Source organism: Borostomias antarcticus, assembly GCF_949987555.1.
Source record: "Borostomias antarcticus genome assembly, chromosome: 16".
In the NCBI taxonomy this organism is placed as follows: domain Eukaryota; kingdom Metazoa; phylum Chordata; class Actinopteri; order Stomiiformes; family Stomiidae; genus Borostomias; species Borostomias antarcticus.
In genome coordinates this window covers 17,155,660-17,182,838 of record NC_140249.1, presented here as the reverse complement: position 1 = coordinate 17,182,838, position 27,179 = coordinate 17,155,660, and the positions used below count along the sequence as shown (strand labels likewise).

Here is a 27,179-nt window from a genome sequence, read left to right as displayed (position 1 = left end):
ACAAAATAATAAATAATAAAAAAATATTATTATTATCATCATCATCATGTTGTAAGAGATTAAACTATTTTACTGTGTGTGTGATTTTGTGTGTGTGTACTTTGTAGACTGTATAATTTGTTCTACGTCAACCATTGACTTGTCTACTTTGGGGCCTTGTGCCCAGGCCATCTTGTCTGTGTTTTGAGTTTAATGAAGTATCAGCAGGATAGAGAGATATGAGTAACACTCATCTATCTGCTCATTCCTTCCTCGCTTAGAGTAAAGCTAATCAGCACCACCTTGTTATGATAAGCACATAAGAATGTCTGTACAGAACTGTATGCTCTGAATGTTTGAGACTCCAAATCCGCACAGTCACCGGCGTTTGCAAATAAACAATGCCCCTGGGGCACTGGGAAACGAACTCTGGGCACAGCTCGCAAAAGACCTCCACAACACATGCGCTACTATTTCTGCTCAGCCGCAGTCTGTCTTCGCTCAAAGTCGCACATTTTCGTAAGGAACCCACAAGGGACCCCCGATCGTGGCAAACCACACTGCCCCAAAGCAAAACTGAGGGATGCAAACAACGACATACAGTAACAGACAGCATGGCATGGCCGACATATCAAGGCATGGCCATGAAAAGCTATTACTGTATCACTAGTAACCATCTCACAGTGTTCAAGGTTCAGCAGGTTCAGAGCAAATTAATTTATATATCATTGCAGTTGGGTTGTTTACTTAAGACTCACCTGCAGTTGAGTCTTCTTTACTTAATCAAAACAACCCAACTGCAATTTGATTGATAGTTGATAGGCTATTTGATTGAAACATGATTTATCAAAGATTTATCATAACACACATCTGTTTTTGCGAATGAACTCTTCAAATGTAAAAACAGACCTAACAGACTCAAAAAGCAACTGTCAAACAAGTCAGCTTTGTTGTTCCTTGCATACTGAAACAATATCGCTCCCTCTCTAACAATTACAGCACTAAAGCACTGATTACAGAATCCTATTATCAGTGAAAGAGAGGCCTTTTTTCCATTACAGGGCCCAGAGATGGTGCAGAACGCCGGCAGCAGATAGGTTTTTCCTGATGAGTGCTTAATTAAAGACGAGGTTCTCTGCAGATGGAGAAGTAGCACCTCGCTGGCTCTGTCTGTGTGAAACGGCGCACGGCGTATCCTTACGAAAAAGGTAGAGAATTGTCTAGACCGCCACATAAATCTATTTCTATCTATTTCGTGAGAAAGGGAGACCCTGTAACTACCCTTTTTAATATTCGAGTGGTGTGAGATTCGGTGGAGTTGGTTGTAGCCTGTAAAGTTGTGCACTTAGTAATCCCTTTACCCCTAATCACTGAATATTTATTCATCTCCAGACACCAACCGGAGTGCTGTGATGCAGGGCATGACCATGCTCACTCAGCCAAAACTAAGGTGATTATTGGAGTGGTGTCAGTTTTTGACTATAAGCTCACAGGCTACAGGCCTACTGCCCGGCACCACAAATAGGATTTGTCTCTCAAGCAGAACATCAGACTTGGGTCTTAAAGTCACTGTGCCTAGAACAGCATTACAGCAAATCCCTGCTTCGAATGACCTTGGGAATTCAGGGGGAAATTTGAGGTCAGGGTAACAATGAAATGAGCATGAAGGGTATCAGTTCTTAAACACACAATCACCATGGTAACGAGCTGTCACTCAGCATACTGTAGCAGAAGTGGATCAACCAAGGAAAGGATAAACTACCCCTCTATGAAGATAAGTTCTTCTATGCAGCTGTAGAGTAAATAGACATCTAGACATCTTCTAGACATCTTACACAATCGTTTGAATTCAAAACGGATGGTAAATAGACACAAAAGAATCCTCGAGAGACTTTACTCATATTTAATTTGTTTTTGGTTGCGCTTTGGGTGTTTGGTGGTGTTTTTTTGGACAGACTAACATGACTTCATTGTGTTGCAATAGCATTAGCCACCCGTGAAAATTGGAACGACCCAAAGCTATCTACAGCATGGAATTAAATGAAAATGATCTCCATCAGTCAAAAACATCATAGGTAAGTTGAAAATGAGGCCCTAGTTAAAAAATTCCAGAATATCCCTTTAAAATGACCATAACTCCTGAACTAAGCCACATAGAAAGATGATCTTCGGCTCGATCCAGGTATAAATTATCCATTGTCAAAACTCATTCTTAGTCAATAATTAACAAGTATTGTTAACAAATATCATGCAAACACATTTATTCTGACTGAAATGCAAGATTAGGTCCCACTGTCATTATTAGTGCAGCCCTCTGCACATTTGAACAATGTGCTACAATGTGCTACTGTGCAAAACTCTTAGGCCACCCAAGCAAATTATGTTTAAAGCTATACTTCTGGGCAGTTTTTTTTACTCATAAAAACACTATCATATTAGAATAAACACAAATAAACAATAAAAATAATCAAGATTTTCTAGTGTTTTTAAAACAAGTCTATATTTTGTCTGGTCTCCCTTAGAATGCAAAACTGAAACAATTCACTTTGGTACACTGACTGCTGTGTTATTTTTTCCAAGCAGTCCTGTGATAGATTATTCTACTCTTCTTGCAGGATTTGCTATAACTCTTCTTTCGACTTTGGTTGCTTTTTGTTCTTTTCCCTGTCCAAGTGATCCCACACAGCTCCAATTATGTTGAGGTCAGGGTTCTGAGGTGATCAATCTGATACCAAGTGTTCCCTTTGCAGACTTCTGCTCTAACAGTGTGTTTAGGGTCATTGTCATGCTATTACTGTACATGCTGACTATAGCCTTGTTGATACAAAACTATGATTAAGTCTGTCAAAGTGTTAGTTTTCCTTAGCCATTTCCAAACCTGTCATCGAAGCACCTATTTGTTAAATTACAGCACTAGCACCACTGGTTGGGTTAATTAATACCTCGCTCAGACCTCCCACTCAAATAAAATTCCAAAACTTTTCCATGACTACATTTCAGCATTTTATTTAGTTTTTTTCTGACCCTATTCCAACCAAGTTCTTCAAGACTATTTTCAACTCTGTATCTGGGGACACACTAGCTATTGTAAATTGTTCCCTCAATACAGGCGTCTTTCCATCAGCACTTAAAATGCCCTGGTAAAACCCATCTTGAAGAAAAACTTGGACTCCTCAGTCCTCTGTAATTTTAGACCCATTTCCAACCTCCCCTTTTAAAGTAAAATTCTAGAAAAAAAAAAAGTATTTCAACAGCTAAATGATTTCCTTGCTGCAAATTGTATCATGGACACTTTTCAGTCAGGTTTTCGCCAGCATCATAGCACAGAGACAGCGTTGGTCAAGGTTGTTAACGACCTAATGCAGACTCGAAAAAGCTAGCTCTCTATCCTTTTCCTCCTAGACCTGAGTGCAGCGTCGGTAGACCATAGTATCCTCATTAGAAAACTGGAAAACTGTGTAGGCCTCTCCGGACCTGTCCTTGACTGGTTTAGGACGTTTTTTTGTCACTCTTGGTGACCACAGATCAAAAAACACAGAGATGACATGTGGGGTTCCACAAGGATCAATTCTAGGGCCCCTACTTTTCAGTCTGTACATGTTACCCCTACGCGATGTCATGAGAAGGAACAACATTAGCTACCATAGCTATGCTGATGACACCCAGCTCTACATTTCTGTGACACCCCTCGACTACAGCTCAATTGACAGGATGTACTGCTGACATAAAAGTGTGGATGTCACAGAACTTCCTGCAGCTGAACCAGGACACTCACTGAATACGAAATGCTAGGCAAGAAATTTAGGTGTCATGCTGGACTCATTTTATCACGTAAGAAACATTGCCAAGGTGAAACCTTTCCTCTCCCAGACTGATGCTGAAAGACTAATGCATGCTTTTATTACTAGCAGGTTGAACTATTGTAACACTCTCCTGTCTGGCCAACCAAAAAAGGCGATTAGTCAACTCCAACTGATTCATAATGCTGCAGCCCGTGTTCTTACAAAAACCAGAAGGAGGGTTCACATCACACCAGTTTCAAATCTCATCACACCATAATCAAGCACCTAAATACATGTCGGATATGCTTTTAAAATACACACCTAGTAGGTCCCTCAGGTCCTCTGGCACTGAGCTTTTAATGGTTCCTAGAGTCAGGACTAAGAGGCATGGGGAGGCAGCCTTCAGTTCGTATGCCCCCTGCCTTTGGAACACCCTGCCAGAGGACCTAAGAATGTCTGGGGCTGTGGAAACTTTTAAGCGAGATCTTAAAACATACCTTTTTAACATTGCTTTTACCACATAGCTTTACTTGTCTTAATATCCTAGTGTTTTTAAATTTGCTTTCTGTTTTTATAGCTTTTATTCTATTTTACACTATCTCTGAAACATTTTCATGCCTGGAAAATTCAAATTCAATGACATTTCCCAGATTTCATGACCGTGAGAAAGCTGTAAATTACACACACATGCACTTAATTATTAGGACTGATAGGTAGGGCTACTATCCACAGGTGTTAACAATGTTGTTAAGTGTTATACGGTATACGGTTTGTGAAAAGGTAAAGCTCAAGAAATGGACATTGTGTGTGCGTGTGCGAGAGAGAGAGAGGGAGAGAGAGAGAGAGAGAGAGAGAGAGAGAGAGAGAGAGAGAGAGGAAGAGAGTGTAAGGGTGTGTGGGAGGGAGGTGCTGGCAGCCTCAACAACACAGGGGGAGCGGAGGAGTTTGCTGGAATTGAGAGAACGCACATGAGAAGTGAGGGAGTACACATAAATGAGGGAGTATGCATGAGAAGTGAAGGAGTATACATGAGAAGTGAGGGAGTACACATAAGTGAGGGAGTATGCATGAGAAGTGAGGGAGTATACATGAGAAGTGAGGGAATATACATGAGAAGTGAGGGAGTATACATGAGAAGTGAAGGAGTATACATGAGAAGTAAGGGAGTATACATGAGTAGTGAGGGAGTATACATGAGAAGTGAAGGAGTATACATCAGAAGTGAAGGAGTATACATGAGAAGTGAAGGAGTATACATGAGAAGTGAGGGAGTACACATAAGTGAGGGAGTATGCATGAGAAGTGAGGGAGTATACATGAGAAGTGAGGGAATATACATGAGAAGTGAAGGAGTATACATGAGAAGTGAGGGAGTATACATGAGTAGTGAGGGAGTATACATGAGAAGTGAAGGAGTATACATCAGAAGTGAAGGAGTATACATGAGAAGTGAAGGAGTATACATGAGAAGTGAGGGAGTATACATGAGAAGTGAGGGAGTATATGAGAGAGAGACCGATAGGCTAGTCACGTTAGCTGGGTACTTTCTCTGAAGAGTGTTGCATGTGTTGTCTGATAGCAACAGCAGCAACACATATTATGAAATGATGAGTCAGTTTCCGATTCAGGTTAAGGGATGTTACGTGTAGACAAGCTTTAACACAATAAGGACTAAAGAAGACATTGTCCGAGCTCGCGACCTAAACATCCGAAAAGTAGTAGGTCACGCGAGCTAATGTTAAGCTAGCGTTACAGTAGCCAGCTATGTTCTCGTGTGCACACAAGTTGCTAGCCAATGTAGCCTAATTAGCAGCAGATGAAGTATTCTACTGTCAGTTCTTCCGCAGCGAGAGCTAATATTAATGCCCCTACTCCTAAAAAATCATGTGCATGCTTTGCTGAAATGCTTCGGTTTAAAACTACTGCAACTCACATTGTTTTCACCTACCAGAAATGTGATTTCCGTGCTCGTGCGCTTCCCTCAGTTCCCTGTCACTTCAATGACTACTGTAAGTCCCAGGGTCCTAAAGAGAATCCTGTTCCTTTGTACGTCTGGAGGTTTGATCCGTCGTTTTGTGGCGCTGACCTTGGTGCTGAAGGGTGATGGTGACGGCTCCCAGGGGCTGGGCCACAATCTCCATGGGAGAAATTTGCACAGACCGATTTATTATTTTTCCTCAAATGATAAACCTGGTATTGTATTGAATTGTAATCATGAAAGGTGTTTTCCAATTCCATTAATTCCTGAAAAATAATTTATGCTGCACTCTGAAGAGCAACTAGTCCAATAATCCACTTATTGGGCATTCTGTCAGAAGTTGGTGATTGTGTCTTTCACTGCTAACGGTTAACTTTTTTCCCTGCTAAAAGTTAAGCTTTTGAGTGAGTTCTTTAATAATGGGCAGTTATACTTTGGGATTTAATAGAACAGATTGAGGAGAGCGGGGACCATATCATTCTTATCTCATTTGAGAAGGAACATCCTGTTCTCATGCTGCATGTCTTATGGCCAATGAAGGGAAATTGGGTGTAATATCTCCTCATTCACACGCTTACAGCCATGGAAATACAAAGAGGAGGGAGTTATTACTCACACAGCACTTTCATCCTGACTTCTCAAACCATTTAGGGAGAGAAAGTGAGCCTCTCGGCTATGGTCTATGGTAATGGAGGCCTTGTGTCAAAGAAGACCTTCTTAACACTGAGGGGGGAAATGGGTGATAATAAAATCATTTAATGAAGTATGCCGGGATGAATGTGCAAGTTAAGGGCAAGAGCAGGTAACTTCACCTCAGACTGATAGGGATTCAGGCTCGGAAGCTTGACAATAAATTCCAGATAAGAAATCTATGATGTTCTGTAAGTGTGGTTGTGACATGGCCTGGAGGCGCCAGGTAAAGGGGCCGGAGCTGGATGAAGAAGGAGGCAGTAGGATTCGTTGAGAGAGCTTGGTTAGTATTCTCGCTTCCATTTGATCATGGCGGACCAGAGGCAGGGTGGACATCCCTACACCACAGAGCCACAAACTGCAAGGCCAATACAGGGATTAGCTGTTGTACCAGCAGCACTGTGGTCCAGCAGTGGGTAAACAGCTTCGGAAAGGGAAGATTACTTTTTCCATTTCCCCCATTAATGCTGTCAAGAGCTGTGTTTGGAATCGCTCACTCGTTCCCTCACTCCCTATTCCCTATATGGGGTTCACCATGTAGTGAACTACCTAGGGAACGGAGAAAATGTAGGGTACATGCGCTGTTCCCTGCAAATCAAGGTGAATTGTGGGTAATAAATAGTGGACTATATAGGGAACGAAAATTCTGTGGAGAATTCAGACACTACAAACAAAATGGTTGACGCCATATATAGTGCAGTATATAGTGAATAGGGAGCGATTCGGAACACGGCTACGATGTTCTCCTTCCCTATGTAAGCCATTAATTATGGTCAAACTGTTGAACACAGCGCAGATGAGAGTACAGTGGTGCCGTGACCTGGATGTCCAGTGGTGTGGAGTGAGTTAAGAGGGTCGAGTGTAACTGAATGAAACACGAGAGTAACTGGTGAAACTCACTTCTCAAAAGAGCGCCGACAGTCCCTCCAAGAGGGATGTCCCTAGCTTGTCGAACATAGGTTCGAATCCCGCCCTGGGCAAGCCCTTAACATGGGTCGAACTGTTGAACACAACACAGAACACAGCATAATCTTGGAGCCAGAAGCAACATTTCACTGTGACTCTGCACCGTACATTACACGTGACAAATAAAAGGAATCTTAAATCTTGACGAGAGTACTAGCCTACCGTTACACCTAAGCTCTGCAGGAAAAATCAGTGTATACTAAAGCCCCAGGTATAAACTACACACCATCTCAGCCAATCTTCGGATCCTGTATAGTCTAGCTACTGTTTTTTTCCCCACTTGCAGCTTGAATTTGGAGGCTATTAGCAAGTGAGAAACTCAAGGTCAGCGATCATGGAATATGCCTCAAGGGCAGTTGATAGAAGCACTACTGTACCTTACTGCACAACCTAAAAATATGTACAGTGGTATCATTTTATACTGTATCCAGCATGGCTCGCTCTGGCTTCACACCCCGGTGGTGCTCATGCTAGCTTCCTGGAACTGAATCAAGTTGAAGCAGTCATGGGGGAGGGGTGCGTTGAGTCAGAGGCATTGCTTACTCCATTAGGGACCTGCGGTGTCACTAATAGGTCTGAGTTGTCAGAAATCCTCATCATCATTAACAGATGGACACTGGGGTGTATTGGTCAGTCACTCTCTGGAGCTACAATATGTGACCACCAGATGGAGAATCCAGAGGCTAAAGAGGTGATGGACTGAAGAAATCAAGCAACATACATTTTTATTTATTTATTATCTCATTATTAGATTTGCATTCGCCATTACAACTGATTAGACGTATCCATAGGTGTTCACAGTGAGGGGAAGCGTATAGCCCACTAATATCAGAAATGGGCCGACATTGATAAACAGGAAGGGGGTGGCAGACAGGGAGAGAATGATACCAGCCAGAATTCAATCCTATTAATGTGATCTTTGAGCTGTGAATAAACAATGCATGTGTAACCTGCGTTGTGTTTTGCTGTACTGGAGGGATTGGAACACTCTCAGGATGGTGGATGAAGCAGCATTTATTGCCTGCACAATGGGTCCTGCACAATGGGTCATGAAATACAGTGAACATGAGCATGAATCTCTGGTCCGCCTGCAGCAGCTATTGTCCCTTCTGCTTTGGTGTATAATATTTTTAATATTATTCTATCCTGATGATCATATCATTCATTCATCCATTCTATGCACTATAACATACAACGTAAAATCAATGACATGTCAAAAGTATTCAAATACTATATAAATCAGACACAGCATATAACTCAGAACAATACTTCATCCATTTTCAATATTTATCCTACAGAACAGCACTCACACACTCGTGTGGCGGAAAAAGGTACTACATGTGGAATGCAACATGACATTACTGGCTAGCCATGCTCTAGATCGCGGATACTAGCTACGCCACGAGTGGAGTTTTATAAAGTGCACAAAACATTCAACCGACATATAATAGATTACCTGCACAGTGGGTCTTGAAATACAGTGAATATGAGCATGAATCTCTGGTCCGCCTTGAAATACAGTGAATATGAGCATGAATCTCTGGTCCGCCTAGACAAAATAAATTCAACATTAGCGTTTCATCCAACCAATGCAACCATAGCCTACTACGTCAAACAGGAATAGCTAATCAAATAAAAGTTACATCAGTGTCAAATATCACAAAAATGTGATTCATAGGTTGGCTTATGTGTCGTACAAAACGGACATTTAAGTGACGTGAAATCCAAAGTTATTAGGTCTTTTCGTAACTTTTTTTATGCGGACCCTTTTGTTTGCCCAACCTACCTGCAGCAGCTATTGTCCCTTCTGCTGCAGGACGACAACGATGCCACAACTATATAGAGGTTTTCAAAATAAAAGTCACAACCCAATGACGCAGGATTTAATATAAACCTCAAGGGACTTCAACTCCGTTACACATGCAGTCTGTCTTCTACCAAAGATAGAGAACACACATAATACCGGTATACTGTAGATAGCAAACTAGATATTTCAAGATGACTTCTCACAAGCTTGTATAGAATAAGACTTCAGCTTCAACTTCAACATCAAATAGGCTACAATAGTCATATTTGTGGCCGCACTCAGCACATCACATTTCAAACGGAATAACAGAGAAAGCTATTATCTCAGAGGATCAGGTTTAGTTTGTTGACACAAAAATAATTATATTGTAAAATGAATGAAGGCCACGTGAGTGTTTGAAAGAATACAGTAGAAAATTACTTTGAAATCACTTGTTGGCAAATGGACACTGATGAACAGATGTTTATGTTAAAAGGACACTGATTCCCCAGAAGAATAGCCTACAGAACATGTCCTGAGAAACGAGTCTCTACTTGAATTAGGGACTGCAGAAAGCACGAAATGGAGCAGCACGCACATGACTTGAAGACATGAAGAGAATGAGTCAGAATTGTCCTCAGGGCTTCATTTAAGCAGGAATGTATGAAACACAACCAGACCTCAATCCTGCACCATCAGCACCATGGAAAATGTGTCCATCAGTGACAAGTCATTACAGCCGTTTGTTGAGCAACGATACATCAAAATATTAATACACCGCTGATGAGACATAGCCGTACTAGCAAGGGGGTCTCTGCGCCACAATGAAATGAACCCCAGCCGGCTTCCAGACACAGAGCGCGTGCTCCGTGAGTCGCAGTAGGGGGTCGTCCCGCGTGCACCGCGCTCTCTGAAAGAGGAGCGGGTTGGGCCACTGGATGACATGACAATGACCCGCACGGGTGGGTCTGCCTTTAACAGCATATTTTTAAGGCTTCTAGCTCTAAATGGTAGAAACGGGTGCTGAGCATGCAGTTGCTATGCAACAATCGGGTGCCAAACACGGCCAGGTGGGCTTCGACAGAGAGGAGTGGGCTACAGGCACACAGAGAGGGTTATTAGACACCTCCGAACACTATGGGGTCCACAGAAAGGCTTCTGAAACCACGGGAGTTGGCTATATAGCCTACCCAGCAAATAGGCAAAGTGGAGCCCATACCCTGTAGTGTCACTGTCTGTGGTTTCCGATTCTGATATAGGCCTAGCCTATACCATTCTGTAGACTGCAATAGGCCTAAGAGAACTATCCATCTACCGCCTACAGTGGAATTATAGGCTAGGAGGAACACCGTGTATTAATGAAATGCAAAGCTCCGCAGACAGGAGAAAACGAGGCGAACAGATTTAATCTGTTTGAGTCAATTCAATTTCATGAGAAACGGATGCTGTTTGAGCGTGTTATTCTAGCATTTGGAACAGAGACTGAGCACAGACGGGAAAGAATGATCCAAATCAAATACCGCCTTCAACACTAGCCCTTCCACCACTACCACACATCACAACCACCCCTCCACCTCCTTCCCGGGAGTTTAATTATTCTCTCTGAATAATACAACACCTGAGCATAGCCTACCTAAGTGGGGGAGAGTATGGAACACTGGAGAAAGAGAGGACGAGTGAGGGAGAGTGAGCCAGAGTGTGAGAGAGAAGATGAGGAAAAGATTAACAACGGAGTGGGTGGTCTGTGTGTGTGTGTGTGGGGGGGGGGGCGGTTGGGGATATTGTCGGAATGCCGTTGGGATTGTGGCACATATAGTCCGACAGTAAATGTAGAAACAACTTTATCGCTGCCTACAAAGAAAATTGGTTAGATACCTAATTGGTGTTTTGGGGGAAAGCCAATCAATAAATTGTGAAACGTGTTTTAAATACTATGATAAATGCTATTGAGCTGGAGTTCAGGGAAGCCTGGGGTTTTGGCACCATCTAGCGGTCATCCTTTTCTATGTACTATTTCCTTTGTCGGCATCCGATTGGTCAATTATCAGCCAATAAGTCAACGCCGCATGACACATGACTTTTGAAGATGGCTGCTTGCATCGAGAGAACAGGTATGCTAACGTTAGCTCAAATCAACTGATCTAGATGTATACAGACTGGCAGGACTACTAACGAAATGAGAGACACAACAATAGCTTCTTGATAAAAAATGTCGCTAATGCTTATTTCTCATTAAACCCATTAGCCAAGGCTAACTAGCCTAGCTAGCATAGCTAACGTTACCTGTCAAACATGCTAGTTAAATGGACAAAACAATCATCACGCTATGATGAAAACGTATTATATGCATTCACTTACCGTAAATGATCTAAGACAAAAGTGACAGCTCTTTACAAACAGCAATTAACTCGGACTGTCAACTCTGAAATATGCACACTGCAGTCATGTTGAGCATTTCAGTAATCTGCATTGACAAATAGTAAAATTTGCTTTGCCCCCCAAAAATCTAAATGTCTCTACAGATGAAGAGGACAGTATACTGGAACCTCTCAGTTTCCCTGAGCAGCCTGCTGTCAGGACCAGCAGCCTGTCCTCTCGTGACATGGAGGTGATTACCTGCCTGCTCTGCTCCGACTCCGCCCCTCTGTCAGAGAAGGACCGCCTCCTAAAGCACCTGGTCTTGGAGCACAAGCTGGTGATCGCTGATGTCAAACTCATCGCTGACTTCCCCAAGTAAGTCGCTTCTATTCAGTGCCCTTCATAGAGAGATGGGTTCATCAGACTACATTTCCCATGTTTCATTGCTTGTACCGCAGAAGAAATGTGTTCACCCTGCTGACCGTCTCTGTGCTCATCCAGGTACATGCTGTACTGGAGGAAGAGACTCAGTGAGCAGCCCATTACAGATTTCTGCAGTGTGATTAGGACAAACTCAGAATGCCCTGTGGGTGAGTGTACTTAGATTCATACTAGATAGCACTGACATTCACCGCATTACATCCCCTGCAACCAAACCCACCACATGTGTTTTTAGAAAAACAAGAGGACTTCTTCCTCCTGTGTGATGTCCTTCCAGAAGACAGAGTTCTCAGAGAGCAGCTCCAGCAGAAAAGACTGGTGAGTTCTCATTGAATGCACTGCTGCTTGTTCCTTTCTTCTCCACTAAAAGCTATTATTCATTCCCGGGGACGATGAACTTAAATGCACTTGTTTTGTGACCTATAGGAGGAGATACTGGAGCAGCAGCAGAGAGAGAGGGACGACAGCAGTTTCCAGCGCATCTGCATGTTCTGCAACGAGGAGTTTACTGGGAACAGGTGGGTTTTATTACAAAGAGCATCCGCTCCATCGCAGACACTGTCCCCATTCATTTTTACTGCTGATGAACTGCTGGTGAAGCTTGAGCAGTTATACAAGGTAACCGAGATTCGTTCTGCCATTTGCAGGTCCTCGTTGCTCAACCACATGGCAAGGGAGCACTCTTTCAGTGTGGGGTTGCCTGACAATATTGTGTACTGCACAGAGTTCCTAGACACACTGCAGAGCAAACTGGACAAGTAAGTAAAAAAAAAAAAAAGAGTCAATTTACTCTACACTTTGGAAGGCTTTGGTATTTGGTGATAAACAGAGTTCCTGCAGAGCAAACTGGACAAGTAAGAGTCTGTTTACTGTCTGGAAGACCTTGTTATTTGCTGATGAAAACAAGTGCACGATAAAAACGATTGCTATATTTCCCCCTGTTGTCAGTCTGCAGTGCCTGTACTGTGAGAAGACCTTCAGAGATAAGACCACGCTGAAGGATCACATGAGGAAGAAACAGCACCGCAGAATAAACGCAAACAACCACGATTACGACCGCTTCTACATCATCAACTACCTGGTGTGTCACAGTTTTGATATGTATAGAAAACTCAAAAAATGCATATGTTAATGTTGTAGTATGACTCAAGCCAGATAGTGCTATAAATGTCTCTTCCTTTCATTAACGTTTATTGGGTTTTTGTAATAAAGGTAAATAGTATGCATTGAGATAAACTACATAAAGATGACTTTATTTCACCGGTACCAGGAGCTGGGGAAGACGTGGGAGGAGGTACAGTCGGAGGACGACCGGGAGATGGTGGAGGACGAGGACGAGTAAGACTCCCCCTAGAGACCCGGTCAGATATTTAGGATGCAGGGTCACAGTGATATTTATACACCACCGGTTCATGGTTAGATGACGGTTGGCGTGAGGAGTAGGGGTCAGATTGTTGGTCATCTGTGATCCTTTCGGGACTTAAGGTTCCGGTACGCACCATCCTATTGGGTAATGTTGGGTAAAGGAAAGAACTGACCAATGGTGTAGCATTTAACAAGTGTTTTTCCTGTTTCTCCGCAGTGATTGGTCCGACTGGCAGGCTCACCCAGTGTGTGCCGTGTGTCTGTTCTGTGAGCAGCAATCAGAGACTATGGACAAGATCTATGCACACATGGGGGTGAGTCCGACACTAAACTCAACATTCTTGACAGTAAAGAACAGTCTTGTTATGCAAATTTCATTCAAAGCACTTTAAGATCTGTCCTGTTCCTCTCCTTCAGGAAGCCCATGGGTTTGACCTTCACAAGTTGAAAACCGAACTCGGTGAGTAATACCGGGCAATCAATAAAAGTCTACCATAACGCTGATTATCAAACGCCTTCAGACAGTGAGATGTCACTGACCTCAGCTCCTGTGTCCTCGTCCAGAGGACATCTCCAACCTCAGGGCCCTGAAACAAACCAGCGTCCTGAACCACCTGTTGAAGGACAGGGGCACCTACAGCTAGCTGGGTGGATAAGAACAGGGGCCCCACCATCTACAGTACAGCTAGCTGGATGGATAAAAACAGGGGCCCTGCCATCTACAGTACAGCTAGCTGGATGGATAAGAACAGGGGCCCTGCCATCTACAGTACAGCTAGCTGGATGGATAAGAACAGGGGCCCCACCATCTACAGTACAGCTAGCTGGATGGATAAGAACAGGGGCCCCACCATCTACAGTACAGCTAGCTGGATGGATAAGAACAGGGGCCCCACCATCTACAGCTAGCTGGATGGATAAGAACAGGGGCCCCGCCATCTACAGTACAGCTAGCTGGATGGATAAGAACAGGGGCCCCACCATCTACAGCTAGCTGGATGGATAAGAACAGGGGCCCCGCCATCTACAGTACAGCTAGCTGGATGGATAAGAACAGGGGCCCCACCATCTACAGTACAGCTAGCTGGATGGATAAGAACAGGGGCCCCACCATCTACAGCTAGCTGGATGGATAAGAACAGGGGCCCCACCATCTACAGTACAGCTAGCTGGATGGATAAGAACAGGGGCCCCACCATCTACAGCTAGCTGGATGGATAAGAACAGGGGCCCCGCCATCTACAGCTAGCTGGATGGATAAGAACAGGGGCCCCACCATCTACAGCTAACTGGATGGATAAGAACAGGGACCCCACCATCTACAGCTAACTGGATGGATAAGAACAGGGACCCCACCATCTACAGCTAGCTGGGTGGATAAGAACAGGGACCCCACCATCTACAGCTAGCTGGGTGGATAAGAACAGGGACCCCACCATCTACAGCTAGCTGGATGGATGGATAGATGGTCTGAACAGATGGATGGACAGACATCAAAGTGCTGAAAGGGGTGAAGAAAGGGGCGCTTTATTTTTTTCAGCGCTTACAATATTATATATAATTCTATATCATTTCAGTGACTGCTTAGTCATCTCAACAAGTTGCGTTGTAAATAAAATGTTTAATACACTGCAACTGTGGCATCTCTTCTTACAGTACAGTAGGTCATTTTTTTCCAGTCAGTATTGTAAACATATAAATACAGTATATATTCATTGTCTTAGTTCCTGAGCAGTAAAGGAAAAACACTATTACTGTAGTTGTTGGTCAACTTTTATCATTCAGAGTTAAAAAGACTAAACAATGATTATACTACCACAACTATTTGTCTGATTTGGTGGTCTTCGCCGGGGTGACGTGTTGGGAGGCTTTACCCAGAGCCACCTGCCGGATGCTGGAGCCAAACTGTAGCGTGCTCAGGGTCTCCACCACGTTCTTCACATCGGGACTCACATTCACAAATATGCAGCACTGAGGTAAACACATTCATCTAGATTAGTTTACCATATGAATTGGTAATATTGATTCATTGCTGTAGTAGCCCAGTTGCTGGATATTAGAGTGTGAAACGGTACCTTGGCATCGCCACTGAGGCAGGGCTGAAGGAGGTGTGTGAGTTTGGAGTTTCTAAAAGGCACATGCAGGGCGTTACACTTGAGAGCACTGAACACCTGAAAGACAGACAGAGGATTTGAATACTGGCATCACAGCCATACACTACACCCTATCCACACATATCCACCATCTACTATAACAGCATGCTATACACTACACCCTATCCACACATATCCACCATCTACTATAACAGCATGCTATACACTACACCCTATCCACACATATCCACCATCTACTATAACAGCATGCTATACACTACACCCTATCCACCATCTACTATAACAGCATGCTATACACTACACCCTATCCACCATCTACTATAACAGCATGCTATACACTACACCCTATCCACACATATCCACCATCTACTATAGCAGCATGCTATACACTACACACTATCCACCATCTACTATAACAGCATGCTATACACTACATACTATCCACCATCTACTATAACAGCATACTATACACCACACACTATCCACCATCTACTATAACAGCATGCTATACACTACACCCTATCCACCATCTACTATAACAGCATGCTATACACTACACCCTATCCACACATATCCACCATCTACTATAACAGCATGCTATACATTACACCCTATCCACCATCTACTATAACAGCATGCAATACACTACACCCTATCCACCATCTACTATAACAGCATGTTATACACTACACCCTATCCACCATCTACTATAACAGCATGCTATACACTACACCCTTTCCACACATATCCAGCATCTAGTCGAGTCCTGACACACTCTACCATAGGGATAAGACCATGTCGGCTGACCTGTCCCAGCGATGTGAGGGACTTGTTGATGGCCGCTGCCTCCACCAGTCTCTGTCCCTCCGCCTCGGTTTTGGAGATGCGCTCGGAGCCCGCCAGGTCACACAGGGTCAGCGCTCCCCGAGACGTCGCTCCAGAGACGCCGTCCGTCCCCTCCGCCGTCAGGGTCAGGACCAGGTGAGAGCGCGAGCTGAGGGAGGAGACAGAGAAGAAATGAACAGAGAGGATTGGGGTTATAAGAGAGAAATACATGGATAGGTTGGAAGACCACAGCACATAGTGTACAGTAGTAGTAGTAGTAGTAGTAATATGACCAAGTGTTCAGTTTGAGGTACCTTTCTATGTTCATTTTGGTCGCTGCAATCTTTCTGTTCTTTTCTCCCATTTCCATGATGTTCAGGATGTCGTCCTCGGTTTTCACCTCCACATGGGTTAACCCAGGAACAGAGACGGACTTCCCCTGGGCCCGGATCTCCAGGGGACTGGTGGGGGTTTTGGACAGCAGGTCATTCAGGCTTTCGTTGTAGATTTCCAACATGGATATCTGAAAGGCATCAATTTAGTAGTGCTCTCCGACTTAGTTTATTTCGTAAAGTGTATTAATTAGTCTTTTTTATTTTTATTTTTTATTTTGAATTATTATCTGAATTAATTACCTTCAGCGTGTATGCGATATTCTCTTTTTCTTTACAGATACGTAAAAGTTCTCTAACAGACCTGGGAAGATGCAGACAAGAGCATGACGCACAACACACATCCAGACACACACACACCCATCCACATGTGCACACACTGCCGTTAGGGTAACAACAAGGCAAGAAACGGTGGTAATCCTAAACTATGAACAGAGGCTTGTGTTCCTTCTGGTGGGAGGAGACACTTCAAACCACTAATGAGGGAAACCATATCCAATGACGGTAAGATGAGTCAGTTTATCCATACAGCTGATAACATATTGATGCCCGGTATTCAGATTGCAGTCGACAATGAGACGCGATTAGTCTCGCTTGGACCTTCGGTAGATTTTTACACCCTGTCTTTAATGTGGGCCGATCATCGATGCTTTTTGGTTTTGTGCTGAGATGGATTTGAACTCATTCAGGTTCACACTGTTAAGAAATTACCATATTCATTAGAAAAAAACGTTTTTTCTCAGTCAGAAAATATGATTTAGTTCTCACCGAATATTTACGCCAGGTTTCTCTTTAGTGCCCATCATGGTGTAGGTCTTCCCAGAGCCTGTCTGTCCGTATGCTAGGATGCAGACATTGTACCCGTCCACACAAGAAGCAATGACAGGCAAAGTCCCCTCAAACACCTCCTCCTGTAAGCAGAGATGGTCGGCTATCAGCCGCAACTGCACAAAGGCGACGAAGATCACACTGAAATACGAAACTAATCCAGGGTTGTGTGTGGATTTACCTGGGAGGTGCTGGGAGGGTAGATCTTATCAAAGAGGTACTTCTTCTTGGCTCCCTTCTGGACAACCACCAGCTCCTGGTCGGAGGTGGCCTCCAGGCAGGTGACGGGGCCCGAGTTCCCCCTGCAGCGACAGAATACCCTGATGTTGCCCTGGAGCTCCAGCAGCTTGTTGTACAGAGCCTTTCTCTCCAGGGCCTCCTTCCTGTAGAGGGAGCGCAGCTCCTCCGCCTCCCCGGCCGCCCTGCGCTCCGCCCGGGTCACCTCCTCCACGGCCGCCCTCAGCTGCCCCAGCTGGTTCCGCATGTCGGTCAGGGCCTGGCCCACCGTGGAGCGCAGCTGCTTGCTGGACACGTTCAGGTCCCAGGTGAGGCGGCGCACCTGGCGGAGCCGGGCCGGGGAGGCGCCGGACCCGGAGGCCGTCTTGGGGGCGGGCGGCGCCGCGGGGGTCTGGCGGTTCAGAAGGGCCCGGATCTTCTCGCGGGCCTCCTGGCGGTCGGCCTCCAGCTCGGCCACCCGCTGGTTCAGGTGCTGGACCACGTCGGACAGGTAGTGGGCCTCGCGGGCCAGGTAGAGGTTCCTCTGGGAGAGGTTCTCGGACTCTTTCTCTTTGTTCTGGAGCTTCTGTCTGAGGTCCTCGATCACCCGGTCCTTCTCCAGATGGGCCCTTGAGGTTTTGGTAGGTAAGGTAGTATGAATTCTACAGTACATCATTGCTACTGTCAGCTGACAAATGCTGTTATGTGGCATTTGTTTCAACAAATTAGAAAGACCAAAACGTTTTATTACCTCCGTCCCAGCGACAGCGCAGGGTGCGAGGTAATGTTTTCGGTAGCGTGTTAGTTTATTGATTTGTTAGCAGGATTACACAAAAACTATACCAGACCAATTTTCATAAAACTCAGTGGACGGGTGTAGCATGGGCCAACTTAGAACCCATTCAAATTTAGAGTGTAACCAAATCACGGGGCGGTTCCATGAGCCGCCCAAACACAGCCGCCCATTCACGACTATTCATTTTTTGGACTTGGAAAAAATGTCAATGAGGGGAATTGAAGCGGCCATATCTCAACATGGGAAGGTCACAGAGACACAGTCTGGACTGGCATTAAGCTCTCGATCTAACGAATGCAACAATAGAGTCACATGCGCTCTCACAAAGCCACAAAATGCATTCACGTGCGGAGGTCTGTGTTGTCCGAGCGCCATTTCTAATTTTTGTTATTATCTTGCAATTACCCCATCGTTCTCACCTGAAGGAGTTGAGGTCTGGGTAGTTCTGCTCCCCGGTGGAGGACTGAAGGAGGATGTCTCCGAATATGGTGAGGTAGACAGAGACGACCTCGTCGGGGTCGTAGTTACATTGTCTGAGGGCTGCAGTGATCTCCTTCTGGTCCAACAGACCAGGCAGAGCAGCCTGGAGATACGGAGGAGAAAAAGCCACTGAGAAGGAAGGACCCCAGGTAACATGCGGAGAGGCTTTACATAGACGGCTTTTCAGGAGGTAAAATATGAGTTGTGTCAGATGCAGGTAGGTCTTACTGTCCATACTGTACTCACCATGACTTGTTTGATTCTCTCTTTGACAAACACGATGTTCATCTCCCACTGCAGAGGCAGCAACAGCCAGAGGCCTGACTGGGCATCAAAGTACCTGCAGATGTTGGCCTTCTCCTGAGGATGAGGATTGGGATGGTATACAACAATAATAAAAGACAACAGTGAACACTGTACAGTACGGTAATACCACCTCAGAACATGTGCCACACCGAAGTCAGAGGTCTGCCAAAATGGGTGTCACCTTCACAGTATAGTCACCTCAAACATGTAGGTCATGACGGTCCCTTTGCCCTGGATGTAGACCCCGCTGGCCCGGTCGTCCTCGGTGAGAGCTGGCTCATTGAGCACCTGCTGACTGCTGGCAGCGACCTGGGTTACACTGGACACCTACAGAGCATCATCCACCCACACACATCCACAGTTAAAGAACCTTCACAGGAGCATCAATGCAAAGTCAATTAAATGTCACCTCACTCACCTCATTGGTGCCCGTGATGAATCTTCCCTGAGCGTACCAGTCATTCGGAAAAGGCTGCAGATGCTTGGGTAGAAGACAGATTAGATGGAGGTAGAGTGTGAAGTAAATTAAATGCACCTTGTGATATATCAAAGTACACACAGTTTCTAATAAAACTATCCTTACTTGTGACTCGTCGATATACACTCTGTTCCCGTGTTGGCTGAAGCAGCTGTACAAGGTACCGTTGTTGTGTAGAAAACTCTCAAAAGCCAAGGGTTCACTCTCCGTAACTAGCTCCTGAGACTATGGACAAATGCGTTTTTAAGACGGCAAAGAGTGTAAAGAGAGTTGTCACCATTGTGTTAGTATTATGCTAGTCTCTATAATGGCCAGCGATTATGATGTCCACTCACATTTGCTGCTGGATTAAGAATGGTCTCTATTTCTTCAGCGACGTCCCCATCACCCCTGTTTTCTGAAATGTTCTCGACACTTGACTGTATATTGATTGTGTGAGTGTCGGGCTTCGGCTGGTTCTCCTGAAAAGTGACACGAATAAAATGTGATATGCATGACAACTGGATGATACATTTCCTTCAGAGCTGGTTATATAGCCTATGGAGATCTACGTGTAAAACTCACCTCTTGGGATTCAGCGCTTGCAGTTGGTGGAGTGGCGGGGCGCGTATCATCGAATTCAGCGCCGTCCATCTCGCCTCTCTCTACCCGAGATGGTTCGATGTCGCCGGCCTTTTTAACATCACTGGCCACGGAGGCACCGCTGCCCATATTGAAGTGGTATAGTACAAGACAAATCGTCAACACTCCCAGACCCTCAGTTGAACACCATTCCGTCGAACCTGGCTAAACAAACGAGTGGGAAGCTACGTCAGGACAGGTGCGCGCTTCTTCAAACTTCCCCGGTGAAGGATATCTTCTCACAGAGCAGCTGGTATCTTTGTTGCCTCGTCTTTTCAGACTCCTCCACTCGTCATCTTTTCTTTTTCTCACGTTCTGACCTTTTCTCTTTTCTTTTTACCGTTCAGGGCGTCACCTGCTTGAGTTACCTCGGGGCATCCCTACTACATTTGTAACCGTCCACTCTCTCTTTATACCAGCAGATGGCAGAGTAGCCTACGCCGAAGCGGCGTTGTACAAAATATCAAATGAACCAAGACATATCAAGCGGTAGAGTCTCTTTATTGCATAAGACATCATCCAATGCGTAACATTCAAATATAACATTTTCACATGTGCATACATGTGATAAGGGCATGCTTGCCTTGCATATCTCTACCATCACCATATAATAACCACACGTAATGCTGTTAAAACATTTACTAAATAATTATTTCCTTTAGATAGTGCAATCAATCAGTTTCAGAACAGTAACTACCATTCTGACTCCCTGCAGTTATGGTGGATTGTCAGCCGTCCCCAAAGCAGTACAAAGTCATACTAGGGGCATAGCAGCTTAGGGACAACAGTAACACTCTTCAAAGCTTTGCAATAGTGCATCATATGAACTGGAATAGAAAAAGGGGTGTAAGCAAGTCTAGTCGAGCATTTCCTAATAAGAAAATAAATACCATATCATAACCTGAGATTTGTTAGGGATGAGTTCAATGGCCATTTTTGTTCTCAGAAGAATTGTATAAGATTTGAATAGTTTTCTATATTTTGGTCATAGTGTAAAGGCACAATATCAGTGACTGAATTATGGTGGAATCAGAATGGAAACAGTTCTCCAAGCATGAACACTGTCGGAGCATAGGTCTGGTTTGGAAGGGTCAAGTAAACACGAAGAACATCATCTTCAAATAACACCATCAACAAAGTGTTAAGGTAACATTCTCTGTCTCATCTCAAGTCAATATGTGGAAGTTCTTCCTATTCATCCTACGCTTTATAAAGAGGGGGAACTGGAACATCATTTAATGTGTGATGTATAAGCACCAAGATTACAGAACGCCAAAATAAACCCAATAAATTCATCATGTCATTACAGTGACCTATATCTGAATCAAATCTGATAACCACCACTAATCCATGGAGTTTTTTTTAATCACTACCATTTTGGTGCAGCAAATGTGTTTCTTAAAAATATACATATTCTTCACCAAATAGCATTAGTTAATATAAATCATAACACCACATTTACTGTAGGTCAGTAACTGATTCACAATCAACAGCTGCAAAGAGTATTAAAAAAGCAATACTACAAGATTTAGAAAATGATTCTGAACTGTGAAAAATCTTTAATACAAAGTAGAGCTTCAGTAATTTTAGTATATATTTTTAAGATTTGACCAACTTAAAGCCCTGGCCAGTGTCTAATATGGCTGGAGGGAACCAGTTCAGTTTGACCCTTTTGAGGCACCGTAGGCAGACGTTGCAAGCCCAAAGCAGGTTCAGTCCACCGCACCATACAGCCAGCTGGACCACCGGGTAGGTCAGCCGCGGGAAGTACATCCTCCAGTGCTTAGTCACGTCACTTTCTGTAGGCAGGTGCAGCGTGTAGTCGCTCCAGTACTTGGAGATGCCGTAGGCGGCCATGACGGTCCTTCCTCTCTCTGACCACTGGATGTCGCTGTCCGGGTTGCAGTTGAACTCCACCCACTGGGAGGTGAAGTCCCCGAGCTGCGGGGCGTCCTGTAGCTCCACGTCCGTCCCGCGGGCCAGCGCCGCCCCCTGCACCGCCACGAACAGCCCCTCCACCTTCCGCACCTCTTTGACCCACGGCAGCGAGTCGTCACAGTCCAGGACCAGGATGAGGCGGGAGCAAGAGCCGCCACTCTTCTCCCTCCACAGGTCCAGGATCTTGTCCAGGCGGAGAGTGTCCCCTCCTAGTCAGAGAAACCAGAGTGTTAGAGGCTAGAGAGTCTATTACTTTACAACCGCTTATAGTGATCACGATCTCGAACTTGCACCGGGAAGAGCTCTCGAGTGGATTGATAGTGCCTGGAAACGTGACGCCCCTGGAGCCCATGGTGAGGGAAATGGAAGAACAATTGGCAGACGGCCTGGGATCAGACAATTTCTATGTTTCCATAAGCTGGTTTGAGCCATTTGAAAGGAGGGAGGGCATTATTGTGTTTCTGCATGAGGAGGAGGCTGACGTGTCATCCGCTTATAGTGATCAATTTGACCCAGGCAGACGTGATCACAATAAGTGGTTTCCACTGTACATGTTTGATGGCTGGAAAAAGAGGCTTCTTAGTGACCTTCAAACCTAAACTCATTCAGAGCAGGGGCCTGTTCTTCGTTTGTTGCTTTACAAATCCAGGCTAAATGGACACATCCCGGATTGAGTTCATGCACCAAGTGATATCTGGGATTTTAGGTTCTTAAAACACACATCTCCGATTTAGTGAGCAAAAAAATTATCAAACAAGTTTGTGTATGCGTAGGTACAGTATATACACAGTTAACTTATTTATTACCCTTTTGAGAAAAAAGCATCCACGCTTCACTTCAATATATATATATATACCTTTTACAAAATAATTTCTAGTCTGTGTTTGAGGTTGCTCACATATTTTACATGTAAAGACCAGACATTGGCCTGGTTTCAGCATAACGTTTGTTTTCACACCAAATGTTTGAAGCGAACGGTCTGAAAGGTATGCTGGACATGTTGCCCTATAACATAGTTGGCTAAACGCTCGCTTCGGAGAACGGAAAACTACGGTTAGCCACGTACTAAGAATGGGCCCCGGTGTCATCGTCACTGGGGATAACTCCTGAGAAAAAAAAGCATCCAGGCTTCACGTCAACAGCAGAACGCTTCGGTCCTGAGTAACACACACCTGCCAGAGCCCACTCCCCCGAGCGGTGGGTGTGTCCGCTGTAGAAGACCACGTAGGTGTCGTGGCGGGGCCCGTCGGCCGTGCGGAGCTCCAGAAAGGCCCTGAGCTTGGCCTGCAGGGCCTCCAGGGTCACCCCGCTGGTGGAGTAGTCGCAGCCGAACGTTTCGATCAGGTGGTGGGAGAAGAAGCGCTGGATGGCGTTCAGCATGCCGGTGGAGCGCAAGTTCAGCTCCTGCACCTGGTCTGGGGGCAGCAGGGTGGGCTGGCCGTCGGGACTGCCAGGCAGGGAGGGGGGATGAGGGGGTCACAGGTGGGCGGAGATAGAAATGTCAAACAGGGCGTGTATACACACATGCATGTATTCAATGTTTCCCCTACCATCGCCCCTCCTGACTTTTAGATCACTCACATCAAGTAGCGGGAATTACAATGATATAGAAAATGGAGGAAATCGCACACTCGGGTCTAGATGCTAAAAAGGTTTAGTGGACTGGACAACGTTTCGGCCGTAGCCTTCGTCACTGCCTCTCCAGCAGAGCCCACAGCCTCCTCATCACCACACTGGCCAACAGGAAGTAGTTGGTTGTTTGCTCCTTGGAGTCACTTTTCTGCAGGAAATGTATGTTTTCTATTTTTATGTGTTGTAAATAAATATTGTTAATATTTATTTACCTAAGCACTCAATTAATCTCAGCTCAGTGTAGAGAAATGCACCGATAACAAACATGGAGATCTATGCGAACAAACGCCTTACAACTATAATGACAATGTTGAAACCATGTGTCCGTCGCATGTCTGCCCCATGAGTGCGTGGCTGTGTGTTAAGTTAGCCTACCGTCCGCAGCCGTGTGTTAAGTTAGCCTACCTGCAGTAGTTGGTGGGGATGACCACTGCGTAACCAACGCAGGTGCCACCCAGGCAGTTCCCCAGCTCATAGAAGAGGCCGTGGAACAGAGACTCCAGCGGCAGGACCAGTAAGAACGCGCTCATGAACGTACTGCTGGAAGACTGAGACACAAACAATTTCAAACAGCTGTTAAAGGACAGGTTCGAAATTTAGCATCATAAGCCATGTTAAAAGTTTATTTACGATCATATACAACGGCCGATATCAAAGTTTCATCAAACTGTGCACTCTCTTGATATAGCCCGTCGCCACTAACACACTCAATGGATCCATAGGTGCATTGACAAAATCCCTCAAAAACACCATAAACTCTCGTTTTCAAAGACAAGAAACTCACCGAGTGGTCACTGGTGTCTGTTGATGTTCTAACAAAAAAATTCCCACAAAGTATGCTTCCGATCGGGTTTTATTGATCATTTAGCATAGAACTATTTTCACTCGCAGTACATACTGTATGTTTGTATACTTTTGCTGGAACTTTGGGAGGTCTTGACTGAGTTTGGAGGCTACTGTAGAAGAAGAAGAGCCGCTTCCGGGTCACAAGTCTACACAACAACAACAAGTCGAGAAGCCTTGGATTGCTTTGCAGCTGGTATTTCATTGAGTGTTATGTAGAAGTGTTTGTTGATTAAAACAAATATGGGACGCGGATGAATCTAAACATCTCTGGCTTTGTTGTCAATACAAATCAATGGATATAATATGATCAATAAAACTTGATCGGAAGCATACTTTGGCAATTCTTTTGCCAGAACATCAATGGACACCAATGACCACTCAGTGAGTTTCCTGTCTTTGAAAACTAGAGTTTAGGGTGCTTTTGAGGGATTTTGTCTATGCACCTATGGATCCATTGAGTGTGTTAGCGGCAACGGGCTATATATTGAGAGTGCACCGTCTGACAAAACTTTGATATCGGTCGTTGTATATGATCGTAAATAACCTTATAACATGGCTTATAATGCTAAATTCCGAAACTGTCCTTTAAAGATTGCAGTGAATGCAGTGTCTGATTTGCATTGAGAAAACAGAAGCATATTGGCTGGTTTAGAGTATATAAAGGATCCATCTAGTGCCCGGAACGTGTGGAGGTGATGGCCCTACCTACACCTACCTGCCATGACAAAGCAGCCATGATTGTGGTGGACACCAGCGAGAAGAGCACCAGGCGTTGAGAGATGAGGCAGAAGTGCCTGACGCCCTTGGAGGCCATGACCTTGTCTAGGCTGCCGACCCCCGACCCCTGGGCCAGGCACACCCTCTGGCACTCGCTCAGCTTGTTGTGGAAGCCCCACACGGTGACGACAAACACCACGTGGCAGATGGCCCAGAAGACGGCGCACGCCACGAAGCCGGGGATCCTCACGTACCACTGGTCCAGGTCCGTGAGCTTCAGAGAGGCCAGGACGAGGAAGGTGGTCTCCGCTAGGAGCAGCGGCAGGAGGGAGAGCTTGCGCCACAGGCCCCGCCAGGCCAGGTAGGGCAGCCAACGCTCGGTCACGGACAGCCCGCTGAAGTACACGTCCAGCAGGGGGTCGCAGATGAGCTGGCTGAAGAAGCAGGCGAGGGCGAAGGGGTTAGTGCGGACCCCGAGGGACTGGAAGAAGAGTGCGGCCGCCACGACGGTGAAGCACACCAGGTTGGCCAGAGCCAGGAGAGCTTTCATCCGGAGGGCGACCATGACGGTAGCCAGAGCCACCACCAGCGCCACCACACTCACCGATTTATGGATGAGCAGAGCGAGGCTGGCGACGGCGAAGCCCACTAGCTCCAGGAACTCTGCTGAGGTTAGGAAGGCAGGACGGTATTTCGTACAGCCACACAGCCTCTCCAGTAAAGCCCACAGCGTCCTCATCACCATGCTGGCCAACAGGAGGTAGTTGGTTGCTTGCTCCTTGACGTCACTCTCCAAGGTGGGGCTGTTAAGGAAACACAGTAGGCCCAACAGGAACCCAAACCAGAGATGCAGAAGACCCTTGCTCGTAGCCTCCATGCTGAAGTAATAGTGCAATATGCTTGCTATCCCGAGGACAAACAATGCCAGAACGAAAATGACCAGGATCGTGGATTCTTCAGTCTTCTCCCATCTGACGTAGAGCCCCAGGCATAAGGCGATCAGGAGGTTCAGGCCAGACAGGTAACCCAGCCAGCGGACGGAGGACCACATGTTCACCTCTCCATTGACCTCATCCAGTCGGGTCATGGCTGCGTGAAGGCAGTGACTGACACAGTAGCGTATCAAGCGACACATCTTGTTGACCGTCTTGGTGTCCAGAACAATGGAGTGTATTCCGGGTTATCTTGTCATAACATTTGGAGAAATGTTAGCTCTATCTGCGCTTGCTAAACGGCTAAATTCAACTTGTAACTGGCCGTGTCATAAACCAGCTAACTTTAGCAAGCAAGCTAGCCATAAGCTAGCCAGCAAGCTAGCACTAGCTAGCTACATAGCTAACGAATAAACCATCTTTGCCGGTAGCTATGTCTATCTAGCTGGCCAGCTGATGAGGAAATTGAGTATCAATAGTATTAAACGTGGAAATACGAAGGCTAATAACACGAAGTCTATCGAGTTTACATAACGCGTTTCTTTTCCACTTTGAAAACTTTTAGTCAGATGACAGACAACTATTACCTTCCTCAATCTGAGCTGTATGTACGGAAAGCCCGCAGGGACAAACCATGGTGGTTTCGTTCAACCATTGCCCCAAGGCAGTCATTTCGTATGATAATCCCCCATCCAATTCGTCCTTGTGGTTGA

At 45.3% G+C, this 27,179-nt stretch overlaps 3 protein-coding genes across 4 annotated transcripts in view; 1 reads left to right on the top strand and 2 right to left on the bottom strand.

Moving 5' to 3' along the window:
* Positions 1-5,726, bottom strand: part of immp2l (inner mitochondrial membrane peptidase subunit 2) — a 98,647-nt gene extending 92,921 nt beyond the window's left edge. The window contains exon 1 of one of the 2 annotated variants that reach the window (XM_084451149.1): positions 5,710-5,726. The gene's annotated coding sequence lies outside the window, so the exon portion shown is untranslated. The other variant, XM_084451148.1, reaches the window with a different exon arrangement.
* A 5,541-nt stretch (positions 5,727-11,267) lies between these two features.
* Positions 11,268-15,084, top strand: znf277 (zinc finger protein 277; the record flags this gene model as incomplete). The annotated part of the gene is made up of 11 exons (XM_084451324.1): positions 11,268-11,292; positions 11,704-11,914; positions 12,041-12,129; positions 12,216-12,298; positions 12,407-12,498; positions 12,628-12,738; positions 12,929-13,061; positions 13,251-13,318; positions 13,563-13,659; positions 13,763-13,805; positions 13,910-15,084. The coding sequence occupies 11 exons, from the start codon at positions 11,268-11,270 to the stop codon at positions 13,987-13,989; spliced, it is 1,032 nt and encodes a 343-aa protein (XP_084307450.1). The 3' UTR covers positions 13,990-15,084.
* Positions 15,085-20,923: 5,839 nt separating this feature from the next.
* tmem168b (transmembrane protein 168b) lies at positions 20,924-27,056 on the bottom strand. Its single transcript, XM_084451479.1, has 4 exons — positions 25,533-27,056; positions 24,377-24,519; positions 23,512-23,786; positions 20,924-22,548 (listed from the first exon to the last, which is right to left on the bottom strand). Exons 1-4 carry the CDS (start codon positions 26,667-26,669, stop codon positions 22,001-22,003), a joined length of 2,103 nt encoding a protein of 700 aa, XP_084307605.1. The 5' UTR covers positions 26,670-27,056; the 3' UTR covers positions 20,924-22,000.
* Positions 27,057-27,179: the final 123 nt, after the last annotated feature.